This window comes from Myotis davidii, unplaced genomic scaffold (genome assembly GCF_000327345.1).
Source record: "Myotis davidii unplaced genomic scaffold, ASM32734v1 scaffold674, whole genome shotgun sequence".
Classification (NCBI taxonomy): domain Eukaryota; kingdom Metazoa; phylum Chordata; class Mammalia; order Chiroptera; family Vespertilionidae; genus Myotis; species Myotis davidii.
In genome coordinates this window covers 2,736,466-2,756,491 of record NW_006286674.1, presented here as the reverse complement: position 1 = coordinate 2,756,491, position 20,026 = coordinate 2,736,466, and the positions used below count along the sequence as shown (strand labels likewise).

At 49.3% G+C, this 20,026-nt stretch overlaps 1 protein-coding gene across 2 annotated transcripts in view; it reads left to right on the top strand.

The window, feature by feature from the left end:
- The window catches only part of BCAR3 (breast cancer anti-estrogen resistance 3), a 112,038-nt gene that overhangs the window by 55,999 nt on the left and 36,013 nt on the right, over nt 1–20,026 (top strand). Inside the window, exon 1 of one of the 2 annotated variants that reach the window (XM_006758198.2) lies at nt 4,469–4,709. The exons of the other annotated variant lie outside the window; for it this stretch is intronic. Within the exon in view, the coding sequence (XP_006758261.1) occupies nt 4,626–4,709 (84 nt within the window). The 5' untranslated portion in view covers nt 4,469–4,625. Of the gene's footprint in view, nt 1–4,468; nt 4,710–20,026 lie in introns of those variants that run through there. 2 annotated transcript variants of the gene reach the window in all.

Here is a 20,026-nt window from a genome sequence, read left to right as displayed (position 1 = left end):
CCGCCCCAGCCAATCCATTGTTCCCCAAGCTAGACTACAGGCAATCACCGCCCTGTGCCACCCAGACTTTACTGCACATGCACCCATCTACCCCTTTCTTTGATCCCTTCCCCCAGTGGTCTGCAGGAAACGGACCGTGGTTCCCTGGGGAGCGTGAAGCTGTAGCTTCCTGGTAGCTGCCCAGGTGGCCATGCTTATGATGTCTGGCCTCCCCTTTGCTCTCTTCCTATTATTAATATTAACCAGCTACTTATGGCAATAAGAATACCAGGAAATGGTGATGGGGGAGGGGAACATATGAGGTGAAATTGTATGTGATAGTGCAAGACAGTAGTCGGGCCTGGGTGCTCACCTAGTTTTGCTTCACATGATCAGTTATACAATTTTAGTCGCCAATTAAAGGGACAGACATTTGTGGGAGGACAAAGGCCCAGTGGAGAGAAATCGGTGTGTGAATACTGGCCTTAATCTTCTTGTGTATGTGCTAGGCAGATCAATACCATTTCCCGACAGAAGCCATTTAGCAGCCTACACTTTCATCCCCTTGAGGAACCCAGGGACTGTCAGGCTGGGATGCATGCAGCACACACTCGTAAACGCGCCCTCTGCTGCACCAGCGCAAGCCGGCTTCTTGCCCACAGCCACACACAGAGTGGCCAGAGAGCTGGGCCTGCCTTTCCCGCCCTCTTCCCTCCGAGTCTGGTTGGCATTCCTTTTTGGAGCAAGAACTAAATCACATTTGCATATAAAAAATGTGTTGAGCCATCTTTGACTGGCATGAGGAGGCGACCTCTTCCCGACGCTTCTCCTCGCTCTCATGGCTTCCACCTCCGCTGCCCCAGCCCTGTTGCTTGTGATGTGAGGGTGTGTGCTCTGCTAGGAAGAGCTCCTCCCTCCTTACCTTCCCTCCTGGCTTACTGTGCGCAGAATCACACAGACAGGCCAGGTGACTGGGAGGCTTTAGGGAGCAGGGCTGCCCTTTCTCTGGCCCACAGCTTCCTAGGTTCTTGCTGAGCCTGCAGAGGGCATCCTCAGCGATTTAGGATTGGGCTGTCCATGTTAATCTTCCCTCCCTGCTTCCTGGGACACCAGGAGAAACTGAATTCGGAGCATTGGCCTTACTCCCTATCTCACTAACGCTGTCTTTGCTCCCCCAGAGCCCAATCACTGGGGTTTAGTGAAGACAAAAGCCAGGAAAGATCGATGTTTCTGGACAGGTGAAGTCTCATGGTTGCCACAAGAGGTTGAGCTGTTTTGACCGTTTCAGGGCAACACGGAATGTGATGCTGCCCCAGACCCCACTCCCCGACCTCACTGCATGTGAGGCGGCCGCCTTGGTTCCGGGCTAGCTTTGGGAAGGGGGGTGGGGTCTGAGGCAGCATCACATTCCGTGTTGCCCTGAAACGGAAAAGCAGGCACCTGGCAGGCACATCTTCCTCTGCACAGATCTCTCACCCCATGCCATCCTCAGAGAGCAGGTCTGCCTCACGGGGGCTGTGGAACTTTGAGAAATGGACTCTGTACTGCTTTCAGCCTCTCTTAGCCCAAGGGCTGCGGCGGATGGAAAGGAAGCGTGCACGTGTCTGTGAATATGGCTGGCAGGCAGCTCCTGTTTCCATGGTTACTAAGTAGTGCAGGTTAGTATTAGGGCCACCCAAGGGAACAATGGCATTGAAGGCAATGCTTGTGCAGGGGCCGCCTCCAGCCTGCTTTAGCCCTTTTCCCAGCTGGCTGGGCAACATGTGACCTGAGGTAACAGGAATTTCCTTCAAGGGTCCACCTGGCTACCCCGCCCTGGCTGTTTTCACAGGTGTTTCCCTTGGTGCAGAGACATGCCTCCGCGTAGATCCAGGTGTGGTAGTGGGGGTGGGATGCACTGGGGAGCACAGACCTTTCCCGCAGCTCCATGCGGCTGCCTCTGTCCATCCGTCCCTGGAGTAGCATTAGCGACCCTGAACCCTGTCCACAGAAGGGCAAGTTGTTTAGAAAACCCTGAATCCAGATTTGACTGGTCCTCAGTCACATGTACTAAATCATCAGAGTCACCCTGCCCCAGTGTAGCAGCACATCACAGCCTTTCCACGGGGCTGTGGGACAGGTTCACTTATAAGACGTTTAAAAAAATCTTATTTTTGCTTCCATGTGATCAGACACCAGGTTCTGCAGTCACAGGCGGAGTCCCCGGTGCCTTGTCTGCTCTCCGCTGAGTGACATGCAGTTCTGGTCCTCTGTGTCTTTGTAACAAGAATAGAATAATCACTGTGGGATGCATGTGGGGGCATTGATCAGTGTGGATGGGAGACATTTAAAAGCATAACAAGTCAGTGAATTCATGCAATTATCATCTTTAGTTGCAAGATGATAGTTATTTTAGTCTCTCCTCCGCCATTTGAGGAGAAAATGGATTAAAACCTGTGACCTTGCGTCGGAAATATTTTTTGTGTAGAACAGAAATAAAAAGTGAGTGAGATTAGCCCATCCTTTAATCCTGACGGAACCAGTTTTGGTGCATTTTAAAGAAATTTCTTGGAGCAAACAGGGACAGCCTCAGGTGACCAGCGGCGGGCCTGCCCTGGCCTGAGCGGCCTTTGTTTTGCTTTTACTCCGGCTCCGGGAGCACCTGACTGCATGATGCTATGTGATTTACATGTCTGAGTTATTTGCGCATTTCCTTGCAGGCATGCACTGCATTCATACTTTCTGCGGGTAGGGTATTGGAATTCAAAGGCTTTGGCTAACTAACCTCGTGGAATTTCTGTGCAGGATTGAAGGAGCTGCTTTTCTTCCTCTTACAGGCTGTGTTTTTTAGCCATTTGGGGACTTTGTTAGCCTGAGGGAAAGGGGAATAGCAAGTGAACACTGGGCCCCTTACCTGGTGGCTGTTGGCCTGACTGCTGGGGTCATGGGCCCTGGATGCCCATGTGGACTTAGCCTTTGAATCCCATCCAATAGAAATGGGGGCAGGGAAATGCCTCCTCGTAGGTACAGTACAGGACCTTGGAGAACAGTATTAACCCGTCTACTGGACCATCTCCAAGTGCCCCTCCAGCTAAAAACACACCAACCATGAGTTCTGCTCCTCTGGTGCTTGCTCCCAGGTTCTCGGGGGGCCTTCCCCAGACCCAGGAGTTCGCAGGGCTGCACACCTGACCTCCAGAGCCATGGAGGAGGAGGAAGGAGAGAGCAGGAAGGGAGTCATCCCCTGGCTGCTCCTGCGGCGCCAGAGAAACCTTTGTAGGTCCGTCCTCATGGTGGACGTGGGGAGACTCTACCCTGTCTCTCTCCACAGCACTCAGGCCAACTTGGAAGCTGCTCACAGGCATTAAGCAAACAGTTCCCTAGTTTTACAGGCCAACTTGACCAAGTCCAAAGGCCGAGGCCTCCTCTTGGACAGGGACCCGTTGATGTGTTCAGACCTCCCTCGTGCCTCCCTGGTAGTGTCCCTTTCAGAACTGAATGGGCCCTGTTTCTTCCCTGTTGCAAGTTTCTGCCTGTGCGAAGTTTTAGAAAGCTTCAGGACACATCCCATTTTTGAGGGGCCAGAGCCACAGAAAGTTCATATTTGGAACAGTAGGAGAGGAAGAGCTACAGGCAGAAACCTGGGTTAGATTTAAAACAAAAACAAAAACACCAGAATCATGGAGCGTCCACTCTTAGTGGAATGAAAGGAGAAAAGCAGTTACTTTCCCCTAAAGGCGTTAGGAGGCTCTTGGTGGGGGCAGAGGCCTCTGAGCACAGAAGAAACAAGCTTGGCCAGGTTGGCTGTGAGCCTCATGTGCTGGATCTGAGAGCCGGCAGCTAAAGTGAAGTATTAAAGTGAAGGAAGGGAATGAGACAGTTGGGTCAGAAGAGTCTACACAGCCCGTCCCATCCTCCCAGTAGCCTGCCCGGCCAGGTGGGGAGGGCATGGGGCGCTAAGGGTGTTTGCTGACAGACTTGCTAATTAAACACCAAAAGGCAGTGTTGCTTTGACAGTAGCGATGGCTGTGCCAACATTATCAGCTGCAAGCTGGCCGCCAGGAGCATCCTAATTAAAAATAAACAGTTCTGGGATGGACTGGCAGAGTGGGGACAGGGAGCCTGCCTGGGTCCCTAGGACTTCTAAGATCGCTCCCAGGGGACAGTCACTCCCTGGCCACCTCTAGGTCCTCTTCTCAAAGGAACCTCTGTCCCATCACACGGAGGTGTGCTGTGTGCTTCCTGAACCCCTAGGCGCTGGGGTGACAAGCCAGCTGACAGAGCCCCTAGGAGCAGCTGGCCTGGTGCCTTCAGCCCTGAAGGAAAGGCTGCTGAGGGCGTAAAGATTTCTACCAGGTCTCTCCATTGAGGGGACAGCTAAAGCCCAAAGCCTCTTCTAAGAGAGGTTAGAATTTCATCAGAAAGCAAGTCTGGTCACATGAGAATTTCTGGCACTGTGTGCATGGCAGGCTGGATCGTATTGGCTTCAGCAGAGGGGAAAAGTCCCAGCCTGGCCTGGGAGCAGGAGCTGGCTCACTCCCCCGGCCACTGGACAGACGGCGGGCGGGCGCGGCACAGCTGCTGCTGAGCGGACCGCGCTCTGATGCCCGGAGCCCCCTTCCTTTTAACCCTAAAGAAAGTGTGTGGTCCAGACACTGAAGACAGAGATGCCTAAGGAATGCAGTGCTTTCCACGCCCTCTCGGCAGCTCTGTGCTGCTTCTATCACCGCAAGTCTCTCCTTGGAGTCAAGGTAGGTGTGGCTTTGAGATAAGGTGCATCTAAAATTATTTGGGGGTCTTCAAAGCATTCGTTTTCTAAAGGGCACTAGAGAAAGTTTGCAGCCAGCCGGCTGTCGAAACAGAGGCGCTTTCTTTGACTGACGGATCTTCATAAGCCCCAGGGGTATGTCTCCCCTGGAGGCAGAAGGGGGCTCCTTATCTGTGTTCTGGGAGGAAGCTCTGTGTTTCAGGACACTTGCAGTCTCCTTGGGCAGAAATTTTATACCAAAGTAGCTCAATGAGACCGAGCTATTTCTCTTCTTTCTCTTTGTTTCTCTCTCCCCCCCTCGTTCATAATTAATGTGAGGTGGCTGAGCCCCTCTCTCGGCTTAACCTACGGGTCCATTATGTCGATAACGTATATAATGTAGAGAGACTGCCAGGTATCTCCTTCATAGTGCAGCCAGGTTTCAAAACAGTTCTGTCTTCAGAGCTGTCTTTTTTCTTACTGCTCCCATTTTTAACCTTGGTTACAAGACCGGTGCCAAAGGTTTTGCGTAATATGTCAGTACACTATTTCGATGAAAATAGTCAACGAACCTCATTTGACTAATTCAAGACGAGGCCTGTATGTCTCTGTGCCCACTTATGACAACACTAAGAAATAGGATGAATATCGGCTCCCACTGACTTGGGGTTTGTCTGCCTTGGGAAAGTCCTGTGCCCCAGGGTGACTGGGCCTCATGGGAGACAGGAGCCTGGGAGCTCTCAAGGAATTCTTCCACCCTGACGCGGAGCCCCTCTCCAGAGGGACCGACGCAGGCGGTGCTGTTGAAAACGCTACAACAGGGTTACCGGCTTCTGCTTCTTTCTTCTCAAAAATGCTTTTTAAAAAATCAGGAAAATGTAACAGGAAAACGTGTAAAAGGGAGAAAGACCCTGTAACGGGGGTCTTTGTAGAAAAACACACGCTCAGTGAGCAGAGGGCAGGCTTCTGACTGCTGCGCTGTTGCAGTGGTCAGAGTCGCTTTCCACCAGGCAGCAACATTCATTTTTGTCCCTTTGTCATGGAATTTGGAGGCGGGTGAGTAATCAATCACTGGTTCAAAGTGCTCTCTCCCTGATGTAAGAGCCCCTTTCTATCCTGGAGCCTGGAGGGCGATGTGAGGACCATGTGGTTTCTGACCTAAATATGGATGGTTCTGGCCTGGGGCAGATGAAGTCATGCCATTAGCGGTATTTTAAAGCTGTCAAACATAGACCGGGAGGTCCCCAAGGGACGTGTGTACTTCAGGGATTGGCAGTAGGTTCTTACTCTAATAGAAGGCCTTTCATAAGCCAACTGCTGCTAATTCAGAAAAGTGTGACTCAGCATCTGGTATGTGAGGAAACAGCCCATAAATATCTGGGCCTGAGGGATGAGATTCTGTTTGGATCCCCCTGCTCCTCTGCTGTGTGCCCTCCAAGGCCTGAGAGGGACGCGGTGATCTATGGGGTTAGTCAGGACCAGCCTCCTTCAGCTTAGCCCTTCCCCGCCTCCCCACCGTGGCCTCTCTGGTGGTTAACTGTTGGTAGAAATACCTCCTTTCCATCCGGGCTTTGTATCCCTGCCCCAGTTTGTTGCCTCTTCATAGCCCAGAGAGAGGGCCGGACCTGCTCCCTCACCAGAAACTGACGCCTTCAAACCCAACTTAGGGTTTCCCACTGATGCCCGTCTTGTTTTGCTTAGATAGTTGCGTGGGGAAGAAAGTCCACCTGTGCCTAAATCCCTCCTCCTGCCAACATCGCCCCTATGATCATGCTGCCTCACTTTATTGACTTCCACTGTAATTAGGGGTTTCAGGTCTTGCTGCGCATAATTAGTTTCCATTGCAATTAGTTTCAAAATTAAATTGGGATTGATTGCCTGATAGCAACGCGGAAATAAAGCTCCAGTTCTTGACCAAGGATGCCGCTTCCCCAGCATGCATTTCTCATACCCAAAATAACACTACGGTCGCCATGGTAACTTTCCATTTGGTCTAATCTATATCATCTCTGGAGAAAGTAGAATGTTATTAATAGTGTTTGTTGTATGGGAAGAAAACTAAAAATATAAAACCTCCTTCACTACATAAGAGACCAATCACACTTGCAGGGCGCTTGCAGGGAACAAGATCTTTTTAGCTGAGATTTTGCAAAATTTAGAATGTATTTAGGGGCCTCATGTGGACATGTATACAAAGGCCCTGGGAAGGAAATAAGTGGGAAGCCAAGAACGGAGAGAAGGAGAAAGGGTACCTGGTCATTGCTGGCCTTCAAGGAGTGGAGTCAGAGACAAGATACTGCAGCCACTTTGAGGGGCGTGGCTTTAGCATCCCGGCATGTTCACGGTGGCAGTCACTGCACTGAAGGCAGTCATGGCCCACCGGGTCTGGGTGAGAACAGGAAAGGAAGTTCTGTTTATGCCCAATGGAGAAGAGTTTAAAATGAAGATACTCCTGATCTGTAACATTAGGGAAGCACAGTCAAGTCCCAAAGTCCCTGAATGTCAAATGCAGTAGCCCCACCCACACGTGAGCACTCTGCTGAAGGGGGTGATAAATGACAATTGAGTGACAACTGGTTCCTGCCTTTGAAGGACTTACTGTGCATTAGGGTTATCATTAGGATAAGGGTTAGAGTTAGGGTTCCTAGAATTTGTATGTTTGCAAAAGGCTTTCCAGTGTCTGAGTTCCTCACAAGTTGTCTCACTGGAGTGTCAAAACCAGTTCTCTGGGCCGGGCAGGGCAACAGTTTACCCCTTTCCACAGAAGAGAAACTGAGGCTGAGAAGAACTACCTGACCAGAGTCATTTAATGGAGAACCAGGAATAGAAATCGGGTCTTCTGGCCTCAAGCCCAGTGATCTTCCCATGATACCATGGCAACACAGAGAAACATGAAGCAAGGTGATATGTTAATACCTTAGTTTGCAGTTTAGTTGGGGAAGAATTGTGTGGATCTTGGTTTTCAGGCGAGACTTCAGGGAGGCTCTAGGATTCCAAGGTTTGTAGGACAGGTAACCCCCCTGCAGGCAGTGGGAGGACCACCTTCAGCCTCCTAGTGGGCTACAGAAGGACTCCGGTGAGAAGCTCAGTGTATGACATTTCCCAGCTGGCAATGGGAACAAACTCCACTTCTCTGGTCCCTCGTGTCTCTGATTTTTCTTGGTAGGGGTAGGGGAATGGGAGCTGAAATTTGCTGCCTTATCATTGGCTGCTCCTGCCGAAGGTTGGTGTGGTTGAGTCAGGAAACTTCAAGGGAACCTCAGAGACACAAATTACCTTCCCAGGGCAGAAAGCCACTTTTCTGAAAGAGCATGAAGTTAGAGTATAGAGTCTGTGGATAAATGAATCAGCAAGTCTCGGCTAAGCGGTCGTTAAGTCTATAGGCAGTGGTCTTGGCAACGAAAGTCCTGGTGAGGAGGCTGTGGATTTAAGCATCTACTTTCCTACACGTAGATTTCACTACCCTTGGCAGCCAAGAAGTGCTGTATCGTGGGAAGAGCTTAAATCGTCCTGTTCCTCTTGTTTTATTTTGTTTAACTTGAAATCATTTTCCTTTCCCCTGAAAAAAATATTTTGAGCTTCTCTGAATACCCAGGTGTCCCGTCTGCCCATCCCTAGAGGATTGGGTCCCTGGAACTTGTTTTATTAGAAACTGTCTGTTGGAGTGCGTGCGGTGGAGCTAAGGTCCCACTTCTCCTCCCTGTGACGGGTCCTTTGATCTGTCTGCTGTGTGACAGCTTGGGCACTAGTGACACATCTCGGTGTGGAAAGTGGCCTCAGTTGCCTTTGTCAGTGGGGCTGATGCACCATCGTGGAAAAAGCTACCGGGAAATTGTCTTTCCAAGTGACTCGGCCCTTCCTCCTGATGGCTGCTAGTTACTCGGTTATCTTTCCTGCCCTCCCAACAAAAGCCCGGCACAGCTTTTTTGAAGAGACCTACATGCGTGCTCTTGGCCTCTGGGAGCTTCAGGGATCTGGTTTCAGCATCGGGGAAGGACAGGGGTTGTGTCCCAGTGACCCCTCCCCACAGACCCTGGAGCTTGGATCCTGGCCGAGGCCTTTGTTTTTGTTGGAGAGATGTGGGTGGGAAGCAGAGAAGAGCCTGGGATCCTGGGAAAAGTCTGTTAGCGGGTTCAGCACCTCCAGGACTCCGGAGAAGTGGGCCTGTGCCAGACACCGGAGAGCCGGGCGCTCAGGCCACAGGGCTCTTCCTGCTCCGCCCGCCCTGTGAGAGGCCGCGGCACCCCGAGGACCTCTGCCATCTCTGTTTTAGATGCTGTCAAGGGCAGCTCGGGGCCTTCTAGCTGGTGTATATTGTGGACTCCCCAGCACAGCAGAGGAGACTCAGGCCGACCTGGAGGGGAGGAGGAGGGAGGAAGGCCTCATAGGGTTGGACGTCACTGAGGCATCTCTGTCCTCATGTCTGTCCACAGCCCCGGGAGCTGCTGAGGATTCTGGCTCTGACCATGAGAATGTCACAGCTAATTTTTCTGGCTTATGAAAGAGTTATGATTAGTCTTCTTGTTCGTATGCAGAACAACTCTCCCCTATGTCCCCTCTAATAAATGTGTGTTTTTACAAAAGCAGTAATGCACTAAGAACCAACAAGCTGGAATCCTAGATTCTTAGTAAGATGGGGTTGGAGGGACCATGCAGCCAGCCTCCCACCCGGAATTCACCTGCTCATTCCCCACCGCCACCCCTCGCCCAGCATGTGTATTGAGGGCCTACTGAGTGCTGGGGAGCCAGAGCGAGAGGTCCTGCCCTGAAGGAGAGATTCTGGGTTTAATGGAAGAGGTGGCCATGCAGGCAGCTCTCTCCCAGGTAAATGGTGGGTACAAAGCAAAGAACACACGGCCTATTGTGAGACCCCGGGCAGAGGTACTTAACTCGGTCCTGGGCCAGGCGAGGTCCTGGAGGAGGTAACACAGAACAGCAACTGAAAGAACAGTAGGTAGAAGAGGCATGAGGAAGAGAGAAAGAGCATTGACTGAAGCTGAGGAGTGGGAGGAGATGAGACCAGAGAGGCGGTGGGGGAACAGGTGGTGCAGGCTGTGTGTGGGGCAGAGGATAGTTTGGATGGGACGTGGGGCGAGGATTTGGGGATTGGTCCCTTTGTGTGTCAAATGAATAAACAGCATCTCCCTAACTCATGCCCATGTTCATGAAACCTCCCATCAGCTCTGCTTGTCCTTGCTCTGCTCACTCCTCCCTCCCTCCCTTCACCTTCTCTCTAAGCACTATCTTCTCTAACACTCATAAGATTCTTTCTTACTTCACAGCACCAGCGAAGACCATCAGGCGTGCTATTTTTTCCATCCCCACTCCTGCCCCCACAAGCTACAGCTATATCCATCTCCATGGCCTCCGCTTCCTTCCTCCAGCCTCCAAGAATGAAGTGTCCCTCTCCCTCACCAAGGCGGGACCTGCATCTGTGCCCATGACCACCCTCTTCTCAGACTCCTCAGGGATCATCAGTCTGTCCTTCTCAACCAACACTTTCCTCTGGGCTTATAAACATGTTCCAGTCTTTCCCTTTCTAAAAATAACCCTCATTCTATGTCTTCCTTCCTGGTCCCTGTCTGCCTCCTCTCAACGCTGGTTAACACAGCCCCTGTTTACTCATTTCCCATTGGCCCCTCTGCCCCCCTTACCCCACCGGCAACCTTGCCGAGTCCGGTGGATGCTGTCCAATGCTGATTTCATTGGGAGTCTCTGCTGCACTTGACATTATTGGCCATTCCTGCCTGAAAGTCTGCTCTCAACCTCAAGGACACCATACTCTACTTGCTCTCCTGAACCCTTCCTGACCAGTCCCACCCTGCTGTTATGGACTGAATGTGTGTGCCCCCCCCAAATTCATACGAATAACCTCCAGTGTCATCCCTTAGGAGGTGAGCTCTTTGGGAGGTGATTGAGTCATGAGGGTAGAGCCCACATGAATGAGATTAATGCCCTAATTAAAGAAACCTCTGAGAGCTCTCTCGCCCCTTCTGCTATGTAAGGACACAACAGGAAGAGGTTGATCTGTGAACCTGAGACTAAATCCACCAGAGCATTGATCTTAAATGTAACATGTTCCAGTCTTTCCCTTTCTAAAAATAATCCTCATTCTATATCTTCCTTCCTGGTCCCTGCCCTCTACACAGAGAATTCTCAAGCTGCATCTCCTATGCAACAATTTCCATGGCACCTGGACCCCAGAGCCACTCCATCCAGATGGCGCACAAGAATCTCAGGCTCTACATCTTCCTCCACAAACCTTCTCTCTCATGCTTCCGTATTGGGAGTTAGTGGTCAGTCATCTTCATCTGCCCCTTCCTTCCTGTCTCTACCATCAGTGCTGTACTAATTCAGGCCTCACCTTCTCTTGCTTGCCCTGCTGTTATGGACTGAATGTGTGTGCCCCCCCCAAATTCATACGAATAACCTCCAGTGTCATCCCTTAGGAGGTGAGCTCTTTGGGAGGTGATTGAGTCATGAGGGTAGAGCCCACATGAATGAGATTAATGCCCTAATTAAAGAAACCTCTGAGAGCTCTCTCGCCCCTTCTGCTATGTAAGGACACAACAGGAAGAGGTTGATCTGTGAACCTGAGACTAAATCCACCAGAGCATTGATCTTAAATGTCCCAGCCTCCAGAACTATGAGAAATAAATGTTTGTGGTTTAAGCCATCCAGTCTGTTATAGCAGCCTGCGCAGACTAGGATGCCTGTTTAGTTTCTCTTTCTAGACTACCTCTTAAAGCCAGCATTCTCGAGCCCTCTTCTCCCAAACCCTCCATGCATATCTCATAGGTGACTGCTGAGAGAAGATACGCCCTCTACAGAGAATTCTCAAGCTACATCTCCTATGCAACAATTTCCATGGCACCTGGACCCCAGAGCCACTCCATCCAGATGGCGCACAAGAATCTCAGGCTCTACATCTTCCTCCACAAACCTTCTCTCTCATGCTTCCGTATTGGGAGTTAGTGGCTCAGTCATCTTCATCTGCCCCTTCCTTCCTGTCTCTACCATCAGTGCTGTACTAATTCAGGCCTCACCTTCTCTTGCTTGGAATGCTTTAGTAGCTACCTAACTGGTCATCCTCTCCTAAATCTTCATAGGAAGTCATTTCATTATTTTTCTATTTGAAATTTCTAGAGATGGAGAGGTACTGTGTCCTTATGGCAACACATTCCCACATTTGAACAACTCTCATTGCTAGATGGTCCCTCCTTATATTGAGTCAAAATCAATGCACCTGCAATGTTCACCTTATTCTTCAGGTAAATGGACATAGCAGCCCTTCAGATGCATGTTTTCCCCGCCTGTTGGGACCATGTTTATTTCCAGCATGTGAGATTAGTTGGTATGAGTGGGCGCCTCGAAATAAGATGGGATGAATTCTGGATTCATTCTCTAGGGATTTGAACCAAGAATATTTGACCTGTTGTCTTTGGACAATAACAGCCCAAGCCTTCAGACATTTCAACACCATGCTCACAGTACTCTTACGTCTTTTCTGTGCAGCCTAGACATTGCCAATGTACTTTGGGAGACTTGGATACTGGTATCAGTCTATCCCTTGCTCAATATGTCTGAACAAATTATGAAAATTCAGGGTCTTGGTCATATTTTCTCTTGTGAGATATAAATATTCTTGCTACCTACTTAACTTCAGGGGCAATGTACAGATCCATGAGATGTGAGTTACATTGTGTTGGGTGTCTTCTCCCTCCAAGTCCAGTTGCTATTTCTGTGTTTCTGCCCATGACATCTAGCATGGTGTTTGTGGTTTTTAAAAAAGCTTGTTAAATGAGGTGCAAAAATTTTGTACTCATCTGGAGGAAATATACCTTTAAGGTGACATATGAGTCATATATTGGAAGTGGTGGAGTTGGTGCTTGGCCAAAACCTATCTTCTGATGAATCTTTTTTTAAATCATCACCTGAGGATATCTTTTCATTTATTTCAGAGAGAGGAAGGGAGGGGGGACATCGATGTAAGAGAGAGCCATCAATCAGTTGCCTCTCGTCCCTGCTCCGACAGCGGATTGACCCCACAACCTAGGCTTGTGCCTTGACCGGGATTGAGCCTGAAACCAGTATATGGATGACGTTCGAACCAACTGAGACAGCGGTCAGGGCTATGATGAATCTTTTTTTCTGTTAACCTATTAGGTACTTAGCCCTGACATATGATGCAATTTGTCCAAAGCAGATTTTGAGCCGGTTGCTAGTCATGGTATGCTTTGGCCAGAAAGAATTTAGAAAGTTGTTTATCCCACACCCCATGCTTGAAAGCTTCCTGAATCTTTGGGTTTTCCTCTGTTTTGCATAACCCTCTCTTTTTTCTTCCAATTACTTCTCCTACTGTCTTTCAATGATGTGCATTGTGTTTATTGAGTGTCGCCTCATTCATTTGAGGGGAATTAGAAAAAGGATGAATTAAGTTGATTTTGATTTTCTGATATTCTTATTGAAGAGCACATAGGGCATCTATTTCGGTGAACAGCTAATGTATCAAATCACTCATACTTTGAATTAAGTTGTTGAATTAACCAGGTAACATTACCAGTGGAAAAGATTTCTGGTTTGATCTCCTTGCATTCTGAATGTTGGTCAGCTGGTTTTTAGACCCCTATCTTCAAGTCTGCCTTAGCCAGGGCAGTCTCTGTCTTTTCACTCTCCATAGATGTTAACAAAGCACTACTATTACTGAATGGAATCTTACCGACAGACCCAGTGATTAATATTTCACTTGCATTGTCTCAGTAAGCCTGTGTGCCAACCTGGTGAGAGAGAGAGAGGTATTATCGGAAGTCACTTGAGGACCTGGCTAAAGGGAGCAAAGTGGGTTAGAAGAGGTTTTCATAGGTCGAACTTGTACTTAGCTTTTACTTGGAGCCTTTTGTTTCACCCGCCCAGTAAACCTTTAAGTGGAACCAGTGACCTTCGGCCTTCATGGTAAGTGTGGTACATTCGGCATCTCGCTGGGAGGAGTCAGAGCGCAGGGCAGCCTCGTGGGGGTGATTCGGATGTCTGCTCCTCTGTGGGCTGCTCCAGGAAGTCATCATCTAAATTTGATCTAGAGGAGAAGGTATGGCCACAGCTTTCAGCACAGCAAGATGTTAACAAACGGCCTATTGAAAATGTCATCGTGTTTCACTTTATCTATTACCAGCGAAAGGTGAGACCCCCTTGGAGCTGAGCCCTGAGTGAGCCCAGGGGTAAATAATGCTTTGTCAAGAGGGTAAGGAACATGATGGGCAAACCCCCTGGGGCAGGTCAGGGGGGATCTCAGGTGTAATGAGTGCGCTGACAGGTTCTCCCGCACGTGGGGAACCTTTGTGAAGGAAAGATGCCATTTTGGTGTTGGGTGTACTGTCTTGTGTCAAACTTAGAACTCCTCCAGCAGTTTTCAAACCGAAATCAGTCTCCTTCAGTGAAAAATAATTTGCAATCCCTTGGTGTTCCATCAAAATAAAACTGAGCTTCAAAAGCAACCGCTTTATGATCCTGCAGGATGGGAAGGTGTGGAGGAGACCTTGCCCAGAGAATGGGATAAAAGGCAACAGGATTTAACATCAAAGGCAGCCCTGGGTCCCATCAGAGGGATTCTGATGTAATTAGGTTAGCATGGAGGATCAAGTTACTGCTGCCTGCTTAGGGGGTGTGCTGCCTTCAGACCTCAATCTGCACAAATTAAAATTAAATGAGTCTTTTTCATTTACACACACGGAGAGCTGAATTTTAATGGGAATTTCTCAGAACCTCGATAAGCAAGGTGTTCCATAGATATCTTCTCCATATTTCCCATTCATGGCCTCTGAGCCTCTTTTGATAAGCCTTCGATAAGGTTTGATAATGGATAAAGTGAAATTTCTCAGTTTTGGGCTCTCGAAGGGGTTTCGATGGCATTTTCCCATCTGCGCAGGCTCTGATGGCCCCTGTGTCATCACTTGTCTATGAAAAGAAAAATCACATATAGTAGGAAAACGAAATGTCTTAATTTAGCAGCAAATGGCAAATCAGTTTTTAACGGCACTGGAGTGCGAATCTGGTGTAAAAGTGATAAATTGCATGGATTTAATTAAAATGTGGCAAATGGCATCAAAACCCATCTGCAGATCTTTGCTGAAGATGAGACTCTTTCTAGGATTTGGAAAAAGCGAAAGTCACATCATCAAGGCCCTTAAACATTAACATCAGAAACCTGTAACTTAGTGTGATGTTATGGAATTTCTTTGCTACTGCTTCCTTTCTCTCCCACGGGCCCAGACCCCCGCGCTGCCCCAGATAAGGGAGAGAGAACACTGAGGGCTTCGGCGGAGCTGCCTGCGGTTCACTGCTGTACGTTCTCCCCAGATGTCTTGCCTCTCAAAGAGGCGGTCACCCTGTCAGGCCTGGAGCCTTTCTCCCACGCCTGCACCTCCCCTCAGATCTGGCCCAGGAGGCTGGGCCACAGCAGGCTCTCAGTAAGTCCTTGAGCTTAATCAGAGGCACAGTGTTCCAGCGCCTGTAAGGCTCTTGATTAAAATGGGCCTCCTGATTATTTCGGCAGAACTTTGGCCAACAAGGTGACACACGTATGAGTTAGGAAGCTGCCTACAAAGGCCGCTGGGCTGAGCTTTGATGTAAGGCTTGAAAGGAGCAGGTTCAAGGCACGGGACCCAGGTGAGACCAGCAGCCCCCTTTTGTTAACAGCCCACACCCAAAAGGCAGAGGCCCTGGGGACACCCTTGGGTCCCCTCCCTACTGGCACAGAGTGTCTCTGTGCGAATTGGAATATGGCACCCTTTCCTTAAGACACTGTGCTGCCATCTGTCCGGCAACTATTTTAATCAATAAACAAATTTTTAAAGGCTGTGCATGAAGGGCGCCTCCTTAAATGTAGTGCCACTGTGCTGTGCAGGTCCAGCCCGGGGCCAGGCCATTGTGACCACCACAAGCTGAGCCAGGCTGAAGTACCCAATTGCTCTTGCCACCGTCCGCTCTTGTGTCTACCAAATAGGAAAGAGAAAATTGGGATTTACCTTTTTCTTTTCTCTTTGGACTTTTACTTACAAAGTTAATTGTTTACTTAAGTGAAGACTTTGGCTTTCATCACAGTTGTTCGCATGAGAAACTGTATTTGTCTAGCCTGGCACCCCAGTGGGGAAAGTTGGATTAGGAAATTCAAGCCTTTCTTCATTTCTCTTTGGATTAGAAGAAAATATTTTAGGTAAGCCATACAGCCCGAGGGTGTCAATAAAAGGTGACACAGACCTCGGTATGTGATTGTTTCTTTTCAAGGTTTAGGATCGCCACAAGTGCCATCCCCTTTCCTTCCACGTGACCTTAGAGTAAAACACATGAGGGTTTGTACCAAAGTTGCTGGACTTGAAACTTGGGGAGAACTGGATTTTCATTTTTCAGCCTGTGGGCAGGAGGAAGAGTGGCAGAAGTCATTGAGTTTTATTCATTCTGGGGGTTCAATTTATGCAAGTTTTCAATGGTAAAAAATACCAATTTGGGCTCTCAAAGCCCTGGATATACTTTGGAATTTGTCTATACCCTGGCCACTGCTTGAGATTCAACACAAAACAAGGCTTCAAAGGGGCTGAGTTTCTGAATCCCCAGAAAATCTCACTTTTAGGTGAATTTACTTGCAAGACGATCCCAGACGAGGCAACCGTAGCAAGGCATCAGAACACGTTGCGGAATGGTTATCGGAAGTGTGCTTTTTTCATGTGTTTACAACGTTTATTAGGAACTGCGATGGCGCCGGCTCCCTGTCAGGGCAGGTCTCGCCAGAGTTCAGTGGGTTGAGATGAGTCTGTCTTTCTGGATTCTCATCTTGCCCAAGCTTGGGCCACCTGCTGGCTGTTCACAGCACACCCCGAGGGCTTTCCCACCAGCTCATCAGGGACAGGGGCTTGTCTCTGAAATTAGAGCAATTTTACAGGGTGATCCAGAACACCAGGCAGACATAACTTTGTTTGTGATCATAAGTTCTGGATGAGATTTCTAGAAACACGTGGCCTGTGGGGTTGTTTGGTATGATGTGATGAGAGGTCTGGACTGTTGCTGACCTCTCCCTCCATTGATAAGCTGGTCCAGGGCAGAAGAAAGAGGCTTTGTTCAAGAGCCCATGGCATTCTGGGTGTTGTGACCCAGCACCCCTAACTCGGATAAAATAGCCCAGGAGCTCCCTCTGTCCCTCCCTCTACATTCTCTCTTCTCTCCTTCTCTTTTCATGCATACAATTCCTTCTTCCTTTTTTATTTCAAGGCAGTTCATTGCCCATCTCGGTCATAGAGTGAATGACTAGAAAATAATTTTTTTAATTCAACAAAAAATGGTATCATGGGGGCTAGGTGAAAAAGGTGAAGGGGTTAAAGAAGTACAAATTGGTAGTTACAAAATAGTCATGGGATGTAAAGTACAGCATAGGTAATATAGTCAGTAATCTTCTATCTATATATCTAAAAGCCTAAACGACCATCTGACTGGTAGCTATGATGCGCACTGACCACCAGGGGGCAGACGCTCAACGCAGGAGCTGCCCAGCTGTGGTGACTTGGCAGCTGCGGTTCTTGGGTGATGCATCCAGAACCATAGAGGAGGGAGCCCGATTCCGGGGTGTGTCACCTGAGAAACGCCCTCTCGCAGTCCAGGACCCCTCAGGGGATGTCAGAGCGGTTTTAGCCCAATCCCCGCAGGCAAGGCCAAGGGACCCCACCCGTGCATGAATTCTGTGCACTGGCCCTCTAGTATTTTAATAACTATATATGGTGCCAGGTGGGTACTAGAAATATTGGGGACAACACTTTGTAAAGTATATGATTGTCAAACCACTATGCTATACACCCAAAACTGATCTATATATATAAAAGCCTAAGTGACCGTTACAACCAGTTGACTACTTGACCAGTTGACCAGTCGCTATGATGACACACTGACCACCCGGGGGCAGATGCTCAATGCAGGAGCTGCCCCCTGGTGGTCAGTGCGCTCCCACAGCCTGCCAACCTTCAGTGGTCCCTCCCCCTGGTTGGCTGGCCCTGATTGCCCCCAATCAGAACTGGGCTAGATGGCCCCAATAGGCCCCGATTGCCGGCCAGGCCAAGGGACCCCACCCATGCATGAATTCATGCACCAGGCCCCAAGTATAAAATAATATCGAATGCCAACTATAATTGAAAAAAAAAATTTTTAAGAATTAAAAGAAAAAACTTATTGACTAAGCCTCCAAGGCCTTGAAGGACACCTAATCCCCATACTAGGGCCTCTGAGCCTGTGAAAGACGTGAAACTTTCTTGCGCTCTCACACTGCGACTCTGTCACCCATGTGCTGGGGGCGTGGGAGTCAGCTGGAGCTAACTGTAACCATGTGTACTGGTAAATATTGAGACAGATACATGCAAAGTGCTTGCCACCCAGGGAAAGGGCCTTCTTACAGGTGGTCAGTGTCACCCTGCACAGATGGAACCATTTAGTGCTACTCAAATCCCCAAGAACTAGTGAGTCTGAACTGAAAGGAACAGAATAAACAAATTTATGCCTAAATAGAAATTGATTGTTCCAACTTCTAGTTTTATTCCATCAAAACTAAATGATCAAAGGCCAGAGATCTCTTAACACCTTTTAATAGATTTTATAATCTTAAAAAAAAAAGTTTAGTGAAGCAATTTTTGTGGCTGGGTGTCATCTTTGTAAAAGGGTTCAAATTCCACAGTGTTCCAAGCGAGTGCCTACTGTGTGCCAGGTGCTTTCTGTGCATTAAGCCAGGAGTCCCAGGATGTGGGTACTGCTATCCCTCGGTGCATAAAGAAACAAGAGGAGACTAGAAAGTTAACCAAGGTCACCTGTTCTTGACCGACCTTCTTCCCACCCATTAACAGGGAAGCTGCCACATGGACGGGGGAAGGCAAGCTTGGTTGTGGTCATTAAGTGTTTGCTGGGCACCTGCTGTATGCTAGGCGCTGAGCTGGACTCTGGGAGCCAAAGACATGGCCTCTGTCCTCAAAGAGCTCGTGGCAGCAGACGCATTGCCCACTGTGTAGAGTCTGTTGGTGGGTTCCCTGCCCCCTCAGATAAAACCCAACTAATTTATTGTGGTCTTCGAGGTCCCTGCCTGCCTCACCCTCCCCTCTGTTCTCTCCCTGTTCCCCAGCCTAGGCCCCAGCCAGGCTGCACAGTTGACACCTCAGCAGGTGTGTCACTCTGTCTGCTGGGCCATGCGACGGAGGCATGAAGGAGGGACACAGGGACAGTGCGTTCAGGGAGCTGTGGGAGGTCCCTGCCATCAGGGTTCCGTGTCGTGTGCATTAGGATTGGAGCTCAGGACCAGATAGAGAAGCCTTATGAAGGCTTTGGGTTTTATGTGTGGGTGACTGTGAGCCCTTCAGAACATAACCAATATTTCCCTACCCCTCAGAAACCCATGGGCCCAAATAAAGGCTTGAAAATGTAAAAGACCCAAATCTGCTGACTCATGGACACCACTGCATAATGACAGAACCTTGCTCGGCTCCCTGACCAGTTATTGCTGGGGGTCCATGTGTCTGGTCCTCCTCTCAGACTCAGACCTGAACTCCTATGTGAGATGTCAGTGTATGGCAAGGACAGGGGTTCAGCTCACTGGGCTCCGAGAAATGTGTTCAGAGCTCAGGGATCTGGGAGGAGGTGGCGGGCTGGGGGCTTGTGTCCCCCGTGGGCCAGGTCTGGGAGAGTGGGAACTAGGCATACGAAGGCCAGTCACTTGTTTGCAGGAACGCTGGGAGAGACTCCGGGCCTCCAGTCAGCCTAGCTGGGGCACCGCGTGAGTGTCTGAGCCAGGAGGGCAGGAGAACTCTGTGCATTGCAGGTGGCGGGTTGCAGGACCAGAACTGGGGGTGAGGACATTGTGAGGAGACTACTACAGAAGTTCAGGGAAAGCAGAAGAGGGAGGAACAGGCTTAGCGGAGAGGATGATTTCCACTCATCCACACTGACGTCCAAGCTCTGAAGTGGGCTCTGGTTTGTTCGTACCTCGACACCAACCCACAGGACTGGAGATGGAGATTTCAGCACCTTGCAAAAGACTCCGAACTGGCCTTGTGTCGGCAGCCCCACCTCCAGCCGGCCCATTCTGCTCACTGCGGTGAGATTGATCTGCCTGAACGCATCTTTTATGTACCTGCTGCCTTCCCAGACAGAGATTTTCTTTTCTTTTCTCTTTTTCTTTAAAAAAATTGTTTGTGAGTTACAGTTGACATGCAATATTCTGTTTCAGGTGTGCCACATAGTGATTAGACATTTATATAACTTATGGAGTAAGTGATCACCCAGTAACCAGGCAGAGATTTCCAG